This window comes from Erpetoichthys calabaricus, chromosome 14 (assembly GCF_900747795.2).
Source record: "Erpetoichthys calabaricus chromosome 14, fErpCal1.3, whole genome shotgun sequence".
In the NCBI taxonomy this organism is placed as follows: Eukaryota; Metazoa; Chordata; class Cladistia; order Polypteriformes; family Polypteridae; genus Erpetoichthys; species Erpetoichthys calabaricus.
Window position 1 is genome coordinate 31,318,109 of NC_041407.2, and position 20,071 is coordinate 31,338,179.

General features: G+C 39.4%; 1 protein-coding gene across 3 annotated transcripts in view; it reads left to right on the forward strand.

The window, feature by feature from the left end:
- The window catches only part of LOC114664886 (caskin-2-like), a 309,053-nt gene that overhangs the window by 157,878 nt on the left and 131,104 nt on the right, over positions 1–20,071 (forward strand). For all 3 annotated transcript variants that reach the window (XM_028819182.2, XM_051936226.1, XM_051936225.1), the window contains exon 8: positions 19–127. In XM_028819182.2, the coding sequence (XP_028675015.2) occupies positions 19–127 (109 nt within the window). The remainder of the gene's footprint in view (positions 1–18; positions 128–20,071) is intronic.

A 20,071-nucleotide genomic window follows, 5' to 3' on the forward strand; every position in this document is an offset into this window, starting at 1 on the left:
CGTTTGTTCCATTTCTAGGATATTGTTGAAAGCTGGAATCAGTATCAATCGAACAACCAGGGCTGGAACTGCATTACATGAAGCTGCCCTGTATGGAAAGAAAGAGGTGGTTCGACTTCTTCTTGATGTGAGGACAACAGTAATAATTACCCTTTTTTATGATGATATGATATAGTTGATTCCATATTAGAATAAGTACTTTTGTAAAGCACGATCGTGACAAGGAATATGTAACAATATGCTAGACCCATTTTAAGTAATTTTCTATCCGGAAGGAAAAGAAGTATGCAGCCTGTTTTAATTCTATTCTTTCTGCGATACCTACATTGTACAGCTAGATAGGGTGCATCACTTTTGTTAATATATAACAGGTAAGTTACATTTTATAATAAAGTTTATCTGGCATCAATGACAATCCACAATTATTCCACTCTCATGTCTTTCTAGACTGAAACTATATTTCATAGTGCTTTGTGAGTTGAGGAGGAGTTTTTGGATGTTGTTCAGCCAGATCATTTTGGAGTGTACATCAAGTTTATAAAAAGTTTAGAAATTTTTACACAACTTTGTTGCAGTTAGCTCTTCTTATTTGCAGCTAGATCCGTGTTCTGCACAACCAAGCCAATTCCTAAAGCCTGTCGTATTGTTGTAACGCCTTCCAATCCTTAATTTTTTTAATTGCTTAGATAATACTAGCCACTCAAAGGCACTTGTATTAAAGGGTGGTCATCTGCCACTTTTAAAAGTGATATGGAGATAGCATGATCTAAATAGTATTGCATCATTTGCATGTTTTTCTCTTCCACTGTGTACCATTTTTCTCATGTGAATCCAATGAATAAGACCGCAAGTAATTCTTTATTTAAGGCTTAGGAATGGACAGAGTGGGCATACTTTTCAAATTCTACAATGCATGGGAAAGTGATAGGACTAGTAGCATTTTTGTCATGAAAGTTTGGCACTGCTTAATGTTTACAGACTATCGGAAAAAGCTGGCTGTAAAATAAATCATACAGAGTCTGAACTAGAGAGAGAGTGATGTGATCAAACTCTTAATGAACAGTACCTATGATGAGATCCACATATTTTCTTAAACCCCTTGGACTGGGTATGTAGCCACTGCCGAGACACTGGCTTGGTTCAACTGAAAAAAATTAGGGAAATTGACTACAAATGATGTTGCTTCTGATCCCAAGGGTGTGATGTAAGACAGAGCTGGTGGCGTGAATGTACGGGCAATGGATAAGGTAGAGAAAAGATCATTAGAGGTGCATGGAAGGTGCCATCGAAGATCAAAGCAGTGTTGAAGGTTGACCAATCAAGGGGACAACCTTTTGTTAGGGATGATCCAATCTGGGTTTTTAAAGCTGATACTAAACACCAATTTCTTGTTACTTGATTAGCCAATTCCGATTCTGATTTTTTTTTTCTTTGTCACCTTAAAAAACTTTTTACACTAATCTCCTGCATAACCAATCAAATAGAAGTCTAATGTCCTGTATTAAAGTGTATTTTTATAATTAAACTGTAGACCGCATGAGTTAACTGTTAATTTATTATTAAAAAAATTAAATTCTGTAGGCTAACTGTTCAGTGACCATAAAATACTAAAATAAATATTTCCTTAAAATACATACATTACTTCTGTACATATTTTAATATTTATTTACCCATAATATATACGGCATTAAATAAAAAGTTAAATTCTTCATATAATTACAAGCTGTCATATTGTTTAGTTTTTTCTGTAATGTAACTATGTGAACAAGGCTTAATTAAAAACGTTACTTTCACCATTTCTCTAACAAAAAATTGTGGACAGTAGGGGGGCATTCCAGCTCCCCAAAACGAACACAAGCAGGTACAGACGCAGGTTAAAATGCAAAAAGTCTTAAAACTCTTCTTTTATAAGGGTTTCCCAGCACATCAGCCACAAGGACAGCAAAGACAATACAGCACACTCTGTCATTTCCTCTCTCTGTCTTTCACAAGTTTCATCCTCCTCCTCCTGACTCAGGCTCCATGATGTGAGACAGACATATCCTTTAATTTTAACTGCCACCGAAGTGCTCCCAGTCTTCTGCACATTTGGGGCCTTATGCAAACATGGTGCGCACATTTTTATGGCAGGGTCTCCCCTTGCGTATGCACTTTTCTGCTCAGTTTTGCAAATTGGTGGCACCAGGTGTCACTGTTTCTGTGATCTACTTATTTTTTTAGATTCACATCTATGACATGGGTTTTATCAAATACACCAAAATTAATTGCATATCATTTACAAATTCACTTGATTGTAATCGTTCTGTAACAATATAGTGGTGCACGGAATGGCCAAACTATTCCAACTACTATGGCTACTATAGTGTTGTTAGAAGACATTGCAAACGGATGAATTAGAAGAGAACTTGTATTTACAGATGAGGACAGCTGGCTTCTAAGTCGATTTCGATTTTCAAGAGCTATCCTCTTAGAGCTGTGGGCTGAAGTGGCACCGGGTTTACAAAGGCAAACTTTGAGGAATTGTACTCTACCTGCTCCTTTAAGTTCTGTCCACTCTCGGGTCTTTAGCCACAAGAGCTTTTCAACTTTACTTGCTGAGCGATCGGGTATTTCATAATCATCACAAAGTCGCGCTGTGCCAGCTGTATAGGATATTATCCGCTTGTCATCCAGAATTCCTCACGCTGTGGTTGAACTGGCAAACATAAAGGCGCAATTTGCAGCATCGGCCGTTTTTCCAAATGTAATCAGAGCAGTCAGCTGCACGCACATTGTTATTGCAACAACTTCGGACAAGTTACATCAGCCAGGGATGAATCACCAAAAGAATGAGCTGACATTACATCATATATAGCTGGAAAACCTATAAAAATGGCAGCTCCATACGGTCGCAGGTGTTTTTTCCAACTAGTGCAGCAAAAGGCAAACAGTCCTTTTAAGGATAGGGAGTCACCTCAGAGAATGAATTTGCTTATGTAAATAAGAAAGCATTTCCATTCTACTAATGTGCTGCTCTATAGTGCACAGAATGTGTGTCGCAATGTGCAAGCATGTACCTGAATAGATGTGTTATAATGAACCTGACCAACCAAATGATCAGCCAAATCGGACAACATTACAACTTCGTTTGAATGTAATGAGCAGAATATAAAAACAGGTAATCAAATACAGCATTTTTTAACCAGTTCATTTAATTTGTGGTCAATATCACATAGCACAGCCCTTATTTCCTTAGTTCGTTGGCCATATCTCTTACAGCATCCACTATTACATTTTGTGACTCCTGAACAGTCCGTCAGCACACAGCCAGATAGCCTCCCAGCGGTTTCTGAGGCAGAGGTGTGTGTGCAGCCAGCACCCGAAGGCGTACTCGGCACAGCAGCATCATCACCGCCTGACCATTGCACAGGGGTCAGTTTTTGTAATATTGTCTGAAACATAATAAACAGACAGTGGGCAGTGACTCGCCTTTTCACGTTGACTGTGATATCTTACCATTTCTTTTTTCTTTCGAGCACTGTCCAACTTTCTGAATCTGAACTTTCAAGTGTCTCTTGTTTCTTGTACCACTGCATAAGCCAACAAATAGTGCATTTTTCCTTGCCTCCACTTCATATTCGCTGAAATTCTTCTTTTTTTTTCCACGTGCTTTTCCATTGTTTTTTAACCAAACACTAAACGGAAGGTGATGTTTATATTGATTTGCATAGTAAAATATGTGAAATTCTGGGAGGAGTCGGGCGGGGTTGTAGGCACGTACACATGTTTTAAATTTCACATTCGTTGGGGTTTGTAAAAGGCAAGTGTGTGGAACTTCATGTATGCACAAATTTATGCATCTGGATTTTTTTTGTGCCTATGCACATTTCCACTTTTGTCCGTATGCCATGTTTTAGTGTGAATTCTTCACATGGAGTTATACATGAGGCCCTTTGTCTGTCAGCACTTCCGGATGAGGCAGAAACCCCATGATGTATGGACTTACCAATCCTGCAGCTCCTCCTGGGGACCCCCATGGGATCCAGCAGGCTGTCCTCTGGGACTACAATACCCTACACTTTCTTACGCTTGTTTTATTTCTTTTATTGTACGTATAGTTCGTGGATACAGCTGACTCGAATTGTATGGATCTGGCTTAATATTTACAGATTTTATGGACTCTACTTTGACTGGGAACAGCTGAGTCTGTGGATCACGGGACGAGAACCTATGAACATTTCTTTGTACCTGGCAATCTAGGACCTCGGGATGATCTGTCTCCGTGATAATATTAAATTCGCTATGCTGATCTGCTCCTGTTTCATCGTACAGTACTCTACGACTGGGAACTGATCTGATTTTCATATTAACCTGGCTTTTGGCTCCGGGGCGATCACGCCTGAAATTACCAAGCGTTGTGGCTGTGTATTGGAACCTCCAAATCCTGCTACCTCCTCCTGCTATGCTTTCTGCTGCTTTGCTATCGCCGTTCACCTATGCTACCACACCCGCCTGTCCTACCGGTTCCGCTGTGCTGTGCTGCTTCTCCAGTGCTATTCAGATAAGTATTGCCCAGTATCATGCTAAAATACTCTCATGACAAACTCCTTCTTATTAAACAGTTTGTCCAGAGCAAATGGTCTGACTGGAACATCCTAAAAGACGCTGGTATTTTGCAACGCCTGAAATATATACATTGCGGGTCAGGTCGCCGCCACTGCCAGGCTGCGAATGAAAAGACCACCGGCAGCATTTGCTCAGGAATACGCCGTCTTTCTCATGACCCTGGAAATAGACGTGTCAGTGTGCCAAATTTACATTATATGGAATTAAAACCTGATCGCGGCTCTGTGCAAAAAGAAGCCTCATTAACTAACACTGCACTATTTAACTCGAGGTCTCTTAATGGCAAAGCATTGGTGCTGTCAGAACTCATCACTGACACCAAACTTGATATACTGTGTTTAACGGAGACTTGGCAAAAACCAAATGAATTTGCATCTCTCACAGAGGCGACTCCAATTGGTTTCACTTTCCACACAGAGCCTTGCAGCTCAAGACAAGGCGGCGGGCTTGCAGTAATTGTCAGAGATGACTTAAACATTAAACGAATCCCGATTGACTGTCCATTGTCTTTTGAGTGCCTGGCTCTTAAACTAATAACGAAATCAGGTCCTGTCTCACTCATTGTTCTTTATCGTCCCCCAAAATACAATGCATCCTTCTTGTCTGATCTGATTGAACTTTTGACCCACCTAAGCACTTACTCTCAGAGAATTATCCTTCTTGGTGATTTCAGCATCCATATTGACATTACTACATCTAAACTGAGGAATGAATTCCTATCCTTACTGGACTGCTTTGACTTGACACAACTTGTTGATTTTCCAACCCACTCTGGCGGTCATGTATTGGATCTGATCTGCACTTCTGGACTATCTGTTGCCAACATTTACAGCACTGATTTGGGACTCTCTGACCATAAAGCAGTATTTTTCACTGTTTCACTGCCTTTCCCTCCTCTTACCTGTAAACGACAAATTTCTTACAGAAACCTTAAAAATATCTGTCCCTCTATCCTTTCTGGATCCATTTCTGATCTTTTACTGTCTTCACCTATTCCATCAACACTAGATAACCTTGTTGACCACTATAACTCAGCCCTTCATTCAGCATTACAGTAATCCCTCCTCCATCACGGGGGTTGCGTTCCAGAGCCACCCGCGAAATAAGAAAATCCGCGAAGTAGAAACCATATGTTTATATGGTTATTTTTATATTGTCATGCTTGGGTCAAAGATTTGCGCAGAAACACAGGAGGTTGTAGAGAGACAGGAACGTTATTCAAACACTGCAAGCAAACATTTGTCTCTTTTTCAAAAGTTTAAACTGTGCTCCATGACAAGACAGAGATGACAGTTCTGTCTCACAATTAAAAGAATGCAAACATATCTTCCTCTTCAAAGGAAACAGAGAGTAAAGCAAACAAATCAATAGGGCTGTTTCGCTTTTAAGTATGCGAAGCACCGCCGGTACAAAGCTGTTAAAGGCGGCAGCTCACACCCCCTCGTCAGGAGCAGGGGGAGAGAGAGAGAGAGAGAGAGAGAAACAAAGTCAAAAATCAATACGTGCCCTTTGAGCTTTTAAGTATGCGAAGCACCGTGCAGCATACTTAAAAGCTGCACACAGAAGGTAGCAACGTGAAGATAATCTATCAGCATTTTTAGACGAGCGTCCGTATTGTCTAGGTGTGCGAACAGCCCCCCTGCTCACACCCCCTACGTCAGGATCACAGATAGTCAGCGTAAGAGAGAGAGAAAGAAAAGTAAGTTGGGTAGCTTCTCAGCCATCTGCCAATAGCGTCCCTTGTATGAAATCAACTGGGCAAACCAACTGAGGAAGCATGTACCAGAAATTAAAAGACCCATTGTCCTCAGAAATCCGTGAACCAGCAAAAAATCTGCGATATATGTTTAAATATGCTTACATATAAAATCCGCGATAGAGTGAAGCCGCGAAAGGCGAAGCGCGATATAGCGAGGGATCACTGTATATTAAACAGCTCCTTTAAAACATAAGGAGGTTTCCTTTAAACATTCAGCTCCTTGGTATAACTCAGAATTGCGATCTATGAATGCAGCTGGCCGACGCCTTGAGAGAATGTCACGTAAGACTGGCCTCACCATGCACATCCAGGCTTTCTGTGACCACCAAAGAGCTTACAGAGAAGCACTAACTTCTGCCAAGAACACCCATTACGGCAGAATAATAGAAAGTGGCCACGATAACCCAAGGGTTCTGTTCTCTGTAGTTAATAAACTACTCGAACCCGCATCTGGCCCAACTACCTCTTCTACTGAAGTCTGTGAGGAATTCCTCCACTTTTTCCATAACAAAATTAATGATCTAAATAATTCAACTAACATAAATACATCATCTGTTTATATCTCTCCCTGTTTTCCCACTCCATCCAGCTCCTTCTCTAAGTTCTCACCAGTCACATCTGCGTCTGTTAATAACCTGCTTTGTAAGATGAGGCCGACTACTTGTGTACTGGACCCCATCCCCACCACACTACTTAAATCCTGCCTTCATGCCATAATCCCGACTGTTACAACAATAATAAACTCATCCCTTGACACCGGCTCTGTGCCGCTCACTTTTAAAATTGCTTCTGTAACCCCAATGTTAAAAAAGTCTGGTCTTGATGCTGACAATCTTTCCTGTCAAAAGTTCTTGAGCGTGTTGTAGCTTCCCAACTCACCAATTACCTAACCTCTAATAATTTGATGGAACCCTTTCAGTCTGGTTTCAGGGCGCGGCACAGCTGTGAAACTGCTCTGCTATGGGTAACCAATGATTTGCTTATGGCAGCAGACTCTGGACAAACCAGCATATTAATTCTGTTAGACCTCAGTGCAGCATTTGACACTGTCAGACATGACATCCTACTGTCCAGAATGGAGAACATGCTGGGTATCTCTGGCACTGCCCTCCAGTGGTTCAAGTCCTATCTGACTGATAGGCAAGAATTTGTTAGTCTTGGCAAGAGCAGATCCAGCTCAGCGCCAGTCACACAAGGAGTCCCTCAAGGCTCTGACCTCGGTCCTCTGCTTTTCTGTATTTACATGCTTCCCCTTGGCCATATTATCCGTAGTTATGGACTGGGTTATCATTTTTATGCAGATGATACTCAACTCTATTTCAATGTTAAAAGTGGAACTTCATCAGAGCTTTCTCATCTTCACAACCTGCCTTAGTGAAATTAAAACCTGGATGGAGCAGAACTCTTTAAAGTTAAATTGCAATAAATCTGAACTCCTGCAAATTGGGACTAAAATGCAACTTAATAAAATGAGCTCCTTCCCAGTCTATCTTGGCGGTGATCTCATCAGACCTGCATCTACTGTAAAAAAATCTTGGTGTCATTTTTGATTCCTCCCTCTCTTATTCCACCCACATAAATCACATTAAGAAACTTTCTTACTTTCACCTCCGTAACATATCACGTGTTCGCTCCTTCCTCTCCTTTTCTAACGCTGAGAAACTTGTCCATGCTTTTATCACATCCCGCATCGATTATTGTAATTCCCTACTGGCAGGTGCCCCTTCTAATCTTATATCACAGCTCCAGCTTATTCAAAACTCAGCTGCAAGAGTCCTTACACGAACCAGCAGCAGTGAGCACATCACACCCATCCTGCTCCGTCTCCACTGGCTCCCTGTGTCTTACAGAATCGAATATAAAATCCTACTAATAACTTACAAAACCTTAAATAACCTCGCACCAAACTACATCAGTGACCTTCTCCATCACTATGTGCCTGCCCGCCCACTAAGGTCCTCTGATTCTGGCAATCTTGTTGTGCCCCTCACTAATCTACACTCCATGGGTGACAGGGCCTTCAGCTGTATAGCGCCCAGACTCTGGAATGACCTACCAAAATTAATCAGGTCAGCTGACTCCATTAATTCTTTTAAAAAACAACTCAAAACTCATCTGTTCAGGAAGGCTTTTAGCTCTATTTGACTTTATTACCCTTCTCTCAGTTTACTTCTCTGTCAAGATGCTAATGTAACCTGTGTGTGTGTGCTAGACCATCAATTATGTTGTCTGTTTCTTTTTTTTTTTTCAGAATTCACTGTCTTAATCTTCTTTATTTATCTGGTGTGTACAATGCTATATACTGTATACGCTGCCGTTCTTATATTCTGTAAGTGCCTTGAGCATGGGAAAGGCGCTATATAAATAAAATGTATTATTATTATTATTACCCGGCATACCCTTTTGGCACCCATTTGGGAATCTGAGCCTGGGCTCGCTGCCATCTAGGGAGATACAGCCCTGTATTAGCCATCTCCCCCTGTCCTTCAATCCTGAGGACATCCCAGCCAGGTAAAGATGCATGTCGCATATTTTATAAGCAGGGGCTAAAATATTGATTTTTATGATCTGCCTTTTTACTGATCACCGAGCTAGTCTTTTTAGTGAAAATCCACCGATTTCGATCAGTGGCCAATCAATCGGAGCATCCCTACCTTCTGTAGATCTGAAATGAGGATGGAATGGAAAGAGACCGCATTTCACAATGTATTAGGCTGCCAGCACCAGTGATAAGAAAATGTCAGATGAATAATGGCATACAAAAAAGATGTTTCAAACATATGAAATTCTAAGGGTGGCACGGTGTTACAGTGGCAGTACTGCTGTCTTGTAATAAGTAGACTAGGATTTGTGTCCCAAACGCTCCCTAGATAGAGTGTGCATGTTCTCCTTGTTTCCACATTGGTTTTCTCCAGGGACTCCAGTTTACAGACATGCAGTTTAGGTGAATTGTCATTGCTAAATTGGTCCTAGTTGTTATAATCTACATTATTTTTGTGTCTTTCATTTCATTTTGTTTATGTGCCACGATTGATGGGTCATATGACCTCAGTTTGCCATACTGATAACATTCTGATTCTCTTTTTCAGTTGACTGTAATTTTGGTTTTGTCCCAATGCTTGTTTGCTGAATTTTTTTTCCCAGTTCTGCGCTTTTGCTTGGCACAGAGTACAATTCTGTATGTTATTATCTTCTCATCTTTTCAGTCACTCACAACTATCCCTTTGGTTCCCTGCCTTGCACCCTATGTTGGCTGGGATTGGCTCCAGCAGACCCCCGTGACCCTGTGATCGGATTCAGCGGGTTGGAAAATGGATGGATGGATGGACAACTATCCCTGACACCCTCTCTCATAAAACTAGTTTGTGCTTGTGGCAATGTGTATGTGTTCACCCTGCGATGAACTGGCTTCCTGTCAAGGTTTATTTTCGCATCTTGCCCCCTGTGATTGCTGGGATAGGCTCTAACTACATGGCAACAATGGCCTGGATAAGTGGGTTTGGTGAGTTAGGAAAATAGATGGAATTGATGAATGAAATATTCAGTAATGAAATCAGAAACACAAATGAGTATTCATTCTAGAAACCCTAATTTGGTCTCCCTACATGGAATTTATATGTTTCCCCTGTTTCCTCCTGGGCTACTCAGGTGGTCTGGTTTCCTTCCACAGTTCAAAGACATATGCATTAGGCGTTCCTAATCTGGCCCTAGTGCATGCATGTGCAAGTCTGTATACTTGTATATGTGTGCTCAAAGATGAACTGGCACTCAGTCATGGTGGTGTTAGTGCCTTGTGCCTAATGATTGCTAAGATAGGCTCCAGCTTTCCCGCAGCCCTGTCCTGTATAGTTGAGTTAGGAAAATAGATGGAATGGATTAATGTAATACTCAGCACTGAAAGCAGAAATGGAGATGAATATTCATTCTTGGCTGAAATAGTTTCTTTTTTTTGTCAGATGCCATTTTGTTTTATCATTGAAGCCCTCATTTTTTAGAATTCTTTTTATGCTATTGCTGGGTGGTTGCCACTGTGGGACGTCCAGAAGTCGTGACCTATAATGTCATCAGCTCAACAGTATAAAAGTCAGCGCACCACATTTCCTGTTAACAGAAATTCTATAAACACATAACTTATTGGTGTGTTCTACTGAGCTTTGTATTTCTGACCATGATTTTTTTTAATTTAATATTGTGTGTGCAAGAGACTAAATGGAAGGGGGAGTAAGGCCAGGTGTATCGGAGGTGGATTCAAATTGTTCTATCATGGTGTGGATGGAAGGAGAAATGGTTTAGGAGTTATTTTGAAGGAACAGTGTGATGGATGTAACAGAATAAGATGCAGAGGACAGAAAGATATGGAAGAAGATGATCCGTTGTGGCAACCCCTAACTGGAGCAGCCAAAAGAAGAAGAAGAAGAATATTTGGGTTTTCGTGAACAGTCGGTCTAATTTTTGGGTTTAGACTTTAGCTTGGCTTAATGACTTTGTCTCTTCTCATGGTCTCTTCATAGAAATGTACTTTTTTTGTCCCATCTGAAACCACATCGGAATCTTCACAAAAGTGAAAGCAAGCAATTTGAACTATTTAGAAAGGCTTATAATTTATCTTCTGCAAGGGAGTTCTTAAAAAAAAAAGAAAAGAAAAGAATCATATACATGCACCCAGAAGTACAAATACCCATGAGACATAGCAGCAACAAAACAGTGACTACTAATAGTGACATTCCAGAAATTCAGAGCTGAAACATAGAGTAGCTAGAATGCATTATGTCATTGGATGTAAGAAGATCCTTCAATGTTGAGCTAATTGAGTAAGGCCTGAGGGATAAGGTTTAGAGGGAAAAACTGAAGGAATAGTCTTTAAGAAATGTTAAAAAGTTTACAAGCCAGCAAACAAAAATCAAAATTTGAGACAAAATGAATAGTCTGCATGAGCAGAAAAAAGATTTAAATTGCTATTAGAAGTCCTTTGTGTAAATAAACTAATTTAAAGTTTGTGGAGCAAAGTTTGGATCTTTATGCAAACATTTGGATACAGAGAAATTTAATGTTACCTTTTTATATATGTTTGCCTTGATGATGCCACATGCATCAGGTTACATGATTGGTTGTAGAACAACTGTAAAAAGCCACAACTATGTAAATATCAAACAAAATGAGATTTTTGAAAAAAAAGTAGGAATAATGATTAAAATAAATAAATAAAGATAATTGTAATATCATTATACTTTGTAAACTCAAAAAAATAACATTAGAAAAATCTCAAATAATAATAAAAAAACATTTTATTTATATAGCGCCTTTCCCATGCTCATAATAGTGCTTCCTTTTGAAAGCGTGGACCATGAACATACTCAGTGGATTTATTTAAATGAGAAAGAAAAAATGGCAGAAGAGCTAATGTACTCAGATATCTCGTATTCAAGAGCTCCACCATTCTCAAAGTACTATGTCCAACCAATCTTATGATAATATAGTAACTTATGCAATGAAAAGCCACTTTGTGGGACAGAATCTCCAGGCAAATGTTTTTTGTCACAATCCCTGTTCAGTATTTAGGGCTTTCTAATATGCAGAGCTATCTTCATAAACCTGTATACAATCTCCAGTATTGTTTTGTGAAAATAGACTAATAAATTAAAAAAGAAACCAAGCATTAACTTAAACACAAACCTATGTACACCTAGGTAAATAAGTATTTGATCCCCTGCTGAATTTGCAAGTTTGCTCACTTACAAAGAAATGAACAGTCTCTAACCAACAGTTGTCACCTTCTCACCAAGCTTCTTGCTGATTGTCCTTTAGCCCATATCTCCGTTCACGGATTGTTCCTGCCTTGCTCTGTATTCTTGCTGTGGTTGGCATGACACTGGAAGGATACATGGGTAGAATTAATTAAACATGTACTACAAAGATATTTCAATGTTCCTTAAAAGTTTTGAAGAATTGGCGTTCAGAGCTTACAGATGGCTTAACGTCTATTACAGAGCTGATTGTGTGGCGATTGGGTATTTGGAGAAAGAAAACTAAGGACAGGAATTGGGGGTTAGTACGTTTGAAAGGGACAGTATTTCTATAATAAAGTATTTCATCGAAGGTCGCGCATGGTGCAGCAAGCATCTTGCATAAGACATGAACACTTACTGCGCCACCATGTTCCCATGTTTAATAACATGCTTTAACTCCTATCATCATGAAAATGATATCACATATACATCTCAGTATGTTAATTATTCAGAGAGCTGTAATATTACGAATGTAATGGATTCTGTGTCCTGTCGGAGGAAGAGGAAGCCCAGAAGCACATAGTGATTCACACACACAGAGCACATAGAAGATCAAATACAAAACAAAGCATTTAACGTGCTACTTTAGTTACGATGGGATTTAAGAAACTAGTAAATTAAATGATTTTAAGATGAAGTTTATGATGTTCTACTTTTAATGACAAATAAACTACGTGATTAAAGTGGAAATTTCGAGATTAAAGTTGACATTTCGTGCTTTTTTTCCCCACTGTGTGCCTTTTTTTTTCTCTGTACCCTAATAAGCTTTCATATGACACTCAGACGGTGGGCTACGACTCGCCTTTTCATGGTGACTTTGATATGTGACAACTTTTTTTATTTCAGGCAATGTGCGACTTTGTGAACTTGAGCTTTGGAGCTTCTCCGACACGCTATGTCACTCGATCAACTTCCTTTTGTTGTTTATACCACTGTTTAAACCAACAAATAGTACGTTTTTCCTTGCCTCCACTTGGTATTGGGTGAAATTCTTCTATTTTCCCTCGTTCTTTTGCCGTTGTCTTTTCACAGAAAGCTGAGCTTAAGGGTTATTTATGTTGATTTGCATATTCAAAGAGGCGTAATTCTGGGAGGAGTTGGGGCAGGACAGCAGGCACGTGCGTTACTTTTCATGCTGACCGGGATTTATGGAGCAGGAGAACGTGGAAGCTGGTGTTCGCACAGATTTATGCATCTGGATTTTTTGTGCATAAGCACATTTCCACTTTTTTCTGTATGCCATGTTATAGTGTGACTTCTACGCATGTCGTTATAGATGAGGCCCCTGGTGCTGTAACCTTGAGCCAGACACCAGGAAGCTGGGGCTCATGTGAAACCAACTAGAAATAAAAGCAAAGCACAGAGATGCATGGAGGAATCTTGTCTGTGGCATACGCCCCAGGAAGATGTAAGCTTAAATAAGTAATTGTCGTTGTTTGACTTTTGATTTTTTCTAAATTTCCTGTGGCTTTAAAAACATATGCACCTTTTTTTTCCTGCAGACCTATGAATCCAATGATCACATTTATTTTTTTTCAAGGCAATTTCACTTACAGTATGTTAGTAATTTTTGTATTCTCCCATGGTATTGTCTTGTATTTCTTATGGGCGTTGCCATTTTGAGACTTATTTGTTAACGGTTGCTATACCATTAATAGGTAAGGTAAATTGCAAGTGTGTAATATGTGACATCATCAGGTCAGTAATATAAAGATCAGTATCATGCACCTCCTGTTTGTCTAAGTTTGTGGATTCAGCTTAAAAAAATCCTATTGTAATTATTTTTTGCTATAAGGCTCTCTGGTTACAAAATTCTTTTCAGTCTTCTGACTACAATTTTTATCTCATGTCTTGTCTCTGTTAATGTGAATTTTTAGATTCTGATCCTTTTGCGCAGTTTACTGTCTGTGATTATAGTTTAATGTCCTTAGTCCTGTTTATTGGATTATTTTTGGATTCTTTGACTCGCGGTTGCATTCCATCTCCTGATTCCAATTTCTTAAATCAACTTCCATCTTGTATTGTTCACGGTAAGTAAATGTATTTGATGAAGACTATGTGCTGATGTAAATACTTCCTTATGTTTTATAATAGCTTGTTAAACTTCTTTGATCTGCTGATATGTTCTGAGGACTTTTGGGTTAAAGAGATTATGTAAGTAATTAAACAACTGCTATTTTTATTAAATCATCTACATTAATTAGCAAACCCTTCAAAGTCCACAGATGCAGCCATAAAAAATTTTTGGTACTATCCCTGCCTACAGTATTTCATGTGCAAGCTACTGCATTATGTGCCTGGCTAACAAAAATGTCCCAAAAAGGTAGTGCTCATGATCTATCATTTATTAGGGATAAGACTGCTTTCTTTGATCTCTCACTGTGTACATTTAGATTCACTTAATAGAGAATTTTACACTTACTAGGTCACTTGCTATGGATATTTTGGAAAAAGTTTTGAAGTGCATGATCTGAATATATTTGTCCATATGTTTGTTTTATTATTGTTTATATTTTGATTTATCATTTTTCATATCTTTATTTTTATTGGTTTCATATGTGATTTCATATTGGTCTACTGTCTCTTTAAATGTGAATTTGATCTTTGTGGGTGGAATCCCAAGAGATGAAGCCCCTTGTCCTCCTCTGTTTAGGTTTAAATGCTAATCAGTAGGAATCACTGTGATTGTGAATTGGTGTTGCAAGTATTACTTTTTGTTACTGGATTTTTTGGCTTTATGGTTATTTTGCTCTTCTAAGAAATCTGTTTACTAGATTGCGCTTTTTTGGAGCTTATTTGCAGTGGATTGCCTTTTTGTCAAATCCTGCATGCCTCTTTTTTCTATCATGAACTTTTTTTTGTATATTATTGTTTTTTATGAAAATAAACCCTTCATATATCAGAATGTCTTTATTGTCATTGTAATAAATACCAAAGCCTACAAAAAACTCGTAAACCCAGCCCCTCTTAAATCCCTTTGCATCTCTCTGTCAGCGTCTTTTGTCTTGTAAATGTGTCGATAACTAGTCTACTATACCAAACCCCCCCCACCTACTGCCGCAGAAACGGCAAGAAGTTCTCCCAGTTGAAGCATGTTTTAGTAATAATTAACAAAATGTAGACATGATCTATATAATTTTAACTCTATTAAATATCAAATGAACAGTTTCACAAAAGGTGCAAATGCAATATGACAGCTTCCGTGCAGTGGTAAGAACTGCTGAGTTATAATCCAGAGGTCAAATTTACCGTTTTGAGTAGTGAACTGCTCTTATTGTTAATATTATACAATTAAAACATACATTTGATTTGTGTCCGTAACAGCCGGTGTACTTGTAAAAGTTAGTGTTTTTTTTACTTTTATTCACTCAGTCACGATCATAATACAACACCCCCCTCAGCCCAGATTGGACGCTGTTAGTTTTTAACTGAAACTGGGAATAACTGTAGATGTGAGTGGTGTTTTGAGACAATGGAACTGGAAATTCTCTGATCTGAAGGGATAAAAGCTGACACACACACACTGGTGTGCCTTTCTGGTATGTCATTGTCACTTGAATTTTTTCTATTCAGTTTCATTGAGTGTTCCTGCTCATGCTGAATTTGTATGCACCTTATGGTCCATGATGTCAAAGCGGCACTGACAAAAAAACAGAGACATGGGTATATATGATATTTGGAATAATTCATTTTATGGCCTCTTTAGTACATTTTGGAAAATATTGTGGCACTGATGCAACATTATTCATATTATTCATATTTATTCGCATGCCTTCTTTTTTTTATCCCGATCTTGCCCAGTCTCCTCTTTTTGGTGCATGGTGGTGTTTCTTTTGTACTCCGGGACATGCAGAGGAAAGAATAGTACAGAGAGGTCAGTTCCACACTATATATAATCATCAAATTCAAATGTTTAAAGGTTCGACACGTCCAAGGACTGTCCTTCCTACATTTACGACATGTGTACCTGTTGCAATGTACACACTTCGTTCTATGTGGTGGTTACTATTACATTAACGGAGCGCCTGACACTGACTAAGTTTGCTGTCCTGGGGGAAGTGGCTGTCTTGGAACAGCAGGTTTGTCAGTGTTGCATCCTCTTTTTCTTTTTCCATCACTTTTTCTTGTAAGAAGCAACGGCGGGAAGTTATTCTGCAAGGTGAGCAAAGAACACTCTTCTTTTCTCAGTGGGACCCGTGCATGCCTTGTACAGTACATTCATTCATTCATCGTTGCCAGGTCAAGCTTGTTGTAGCACATAACAACTGGCCACCTGCTTGCACTGAGTAAGCTCACACCTTTTGGTGCAGGATGTCAACGCAGCACCGGGGAACAAAAGAAAGTGACAAATATATGTGACATTTTGAAGAAATCATTTTATGACCTGAATAGTACCAATCAGAAAACATCATCGCACTAATGCAATATTATTTGAAAACGAACAGCGTTCTATTTAGAACTCTCCCAGGTGGCTCAGTCATTTGTCCAGTCCTGATTCACACATCATTTTTTTTTACAGAGCCAGGATACTTGTCCACTGAAGTAGTCATACTTATATGCTTGGGGTAACTGTAACCAATCTAATCCTGTCGTTCTCTCTCCTTTCAATACGAATTCACCCAACAACAATTTTTTTTTTAATTGCACTTTTATGCTGTTCTAGATCAGTCACACTCCAAACTGGACCACTCTAAAGTCAAATGACAACCTCTGCTGTATACAAGGTGTATGGATCAAGGTCCACCATTTATAATACATCAATTCTGAAGTTGACCAAATGGCATCATAGATGCTGATAAAGAAAAAAAATGGGAAACACCTAGTTATCAGGGAGCTTTACTATGTACTGTATACTGATGTCTTCCTTGTTGGGGGATTTTACTGGGGGATGAGTGAAGCATGTTTTTATGTAAATGTTGAAAACACCTTTTGCTCTTAACTTTATTCACGGTTATCATTCATGAACTGGGAAATGCTATCTATCTATCTGTCTGTCTGACTGTCTAGAAGGGTTTGTTGGCTGTTCTTTTTCCAGCCACTCAGGAGGAAAGTGAAGATTATGCGTTCAGCTTGGCAGCACATGCAAGTGAATTTCTGACAAGTAGTTTGGTGCTCTGTAGTTGGCCAAGAAAATTCTCAACATCATCCATGAATGCCTTCCATACAACTTCCTCTTGCCCCACCAGCAGATCTTCAAACTGCTTGTCATCGCATCACTTATTTGTGGAAACATCTGTCATAAATATCGAAATCCATGAAATTGCTTATTGTTGTCACAAAAAGCTTAATCTTTTAAAGCTTTATATGAAGAGGGGTCAAAATAACTTTGCTGGGTCAATAAGTGGTTTATGAGCTATACTTTTCTAACCAGGAAGCAAATACTTACAGGGCAGCCAGTTCTTTTTAATGTAATAAGAGTATTTAGCCTGTTCCATTTGCAAATAAAACTGTACTTGATGTATCCAAGTTGTATTCCTAATAGCAGTGCCAGTATTTTTAGATGTTCCTGTTGTAGTTGTTGTACTTTGTATGTTTCAGCAGCAGTTCCATATTTTTGTAGGGTTATTTTATGTGTACTGCATATCCATATTGCATATTAAATGGTGGACATTGCCTTTGTGCAGCAACACAGCTTTCAAGCCTAACAGTACAAATCAATGAAAAGATGTCATTGTTGTTGGTCATGTTGAAAACCCAAAACCGTAAACAGTCCATCAGTGGCTGTTCAGAAACAGAGGTTGTAAACCTATGCAAACAGATTTCTCAAATCCTTGGCGGGTCTCAAAGGCAAACAATTTTGTACCCCAACAGCAAAACCACTCTGTAGTCTTGAACCAGGTATTTCTACTTTTTCTTTTGACAAACATAAGTTCCTGAACAGGCCATTTAATTCTGACTGTTGTCAGATGTGGCTCACCAGACATAAAAGGTTCAAAAGCTGGATCACAGTTGTTTTCCACATTCATTGTTGCATCTTCATTTACCTCATCTAGGCTCTGGTGGATTTGGTACTAGCAAACTATCATCGTACAGCACAGGTCTCATAGCTGAAGGCAGATTTGAGTATTCAACGGATTTCTTATTTTTAGTGTGGAAGCCAGAGACATTGATCAGACAAAGTAACAATCTGTCACATGATGCTTCTGTTCTTGGCATATCATTGGGACTGCAAACAGTATTGAGTTCTGAGTACCCCTGAGCCAGGCACTAAGATCACCACCACCAATACAAGAGGCCAACAGTTTCTCTTGATCGCTGCTTTAACAACCAACAGCCATACCATCTATGCTTCAGAACAGGACATCCACCTGAAGTTAATCATGTTTGGACCCGACCTCTACTTAAATGGAAGACCAACTAGGAAAAGCTAGAGTTGCTATTGGAAGAGGTGTGGGTGTGGCCAGATTACCCTGTAATAAAGTGTGTGAATTCCAATGCCCCAGTGCAGTAATGGGGACACTGTACTTTAAATATTACACCATCCTTCAGATGAGACTTAAACTGAGGTTTTGACTCTCTGTGGTCGTTAAAGATCCATGGGCATTTTTTTTCAAATGGGTAGGGTTTATCCCGATGTCCTAGATAAATTGCCCATTATATCCTCTCTTTCTGGCCCCCTAATCATCTCCTGTCTCTAATTGGCTATCTCTCTCACTCCTTCACCACCTAATAGCTAATGTGTGGTGAGTGTACTAGTGCAATAATGGCTGCTATTGCAATATCCAGGTGGGTGCTACATATTGGTAGTGGCTGTAGTGGTTCCCCTCTGTCTGTGTAAAGTGCTTTGGGTAGCGAAAAAAATGCTATATACTGTAAATGTAATTAACTTATAATTTTTACTAACCAAAGTAGAACTCGTACTCCTTCTCAACAAATTGAACCATATTGCGCCTTTGAGACTACAAAGTATAATAGGGTATCGTCTCTGTTGTGTAAAAAAAAAAAAAAAAAAAAAAATTAAGTGTATTTTTGAACGGGCGAATAAGTCGGGGACTGATTTTATGATTGATTTTTCGTATTTCAAGACCCGACTTATACATGAATATATATACGGTATGTGAAAGTTTTGCAATTAAGCAGTTACACTCCATGGTTTATCATCCGCAGACGAATGGCTTGACTGAACGATTTAATAAAACCTTAAAGCAGATGATTCGGTAGGTGACCAATGACAACCCAACCTCCTGTGATACAGTAATGCCTTTCCTCCTCTTTGCTGTCTGAGAGTCCCCACAAGCGTCCACCGGGATGAGTCCTTTTGAACTATTATTTGGACGCTGACCGTGTGGTGGTGTTAGACATTTTTTGGGAGGAATGGATGTGAACTCGCAAGACATGCCGTGGGGGAAGATTTGTTGACGGAGTCGTTTAGCTTCAAGAAGAGATTGGCAGACTGTCCTCTATTGTGGTGGAGCATCAGCAGAATGAGCAGGAGGCATAAAAATGTAATTATTATAAGATGAGTAAACTTCGCGAGTTTAAAAAGGGGGAGATTGGGTGCTGGTGTTTGATTTCGTTGGATCTGCATAAATTTCAGTCTCAGTAGTTGGGTCTGGCAGTCATAGAAAGCATATATCCCCCGTGAATTATAAAGTTAGGATTCCAGGGTGGCAGAATCCTATACAGGTTTTGCATATTAACCTGCTGAAGGAGGGGAATGAACTGTATAAGGTCATGGTCATGTCTGCAGCGGTCCCTCAGACGGAAGTCGCTGTAGGCAAGGATTTAACTAACACTCGGAGAGCAGAACTGCTATTGGTGATCAAAAGGAACTCCGATGTCTTTTTGGCTGCTCCTGGCCGGACAGCAATTGTGGAACACAGGATCTTAACCCGGTGTTATGCCAGAGTCAAGAAGGAAGGTGATACATGAAGAAGTACAGCAGATGCTCCAGTTAGGTATGATTCGTGAAATCAAACGC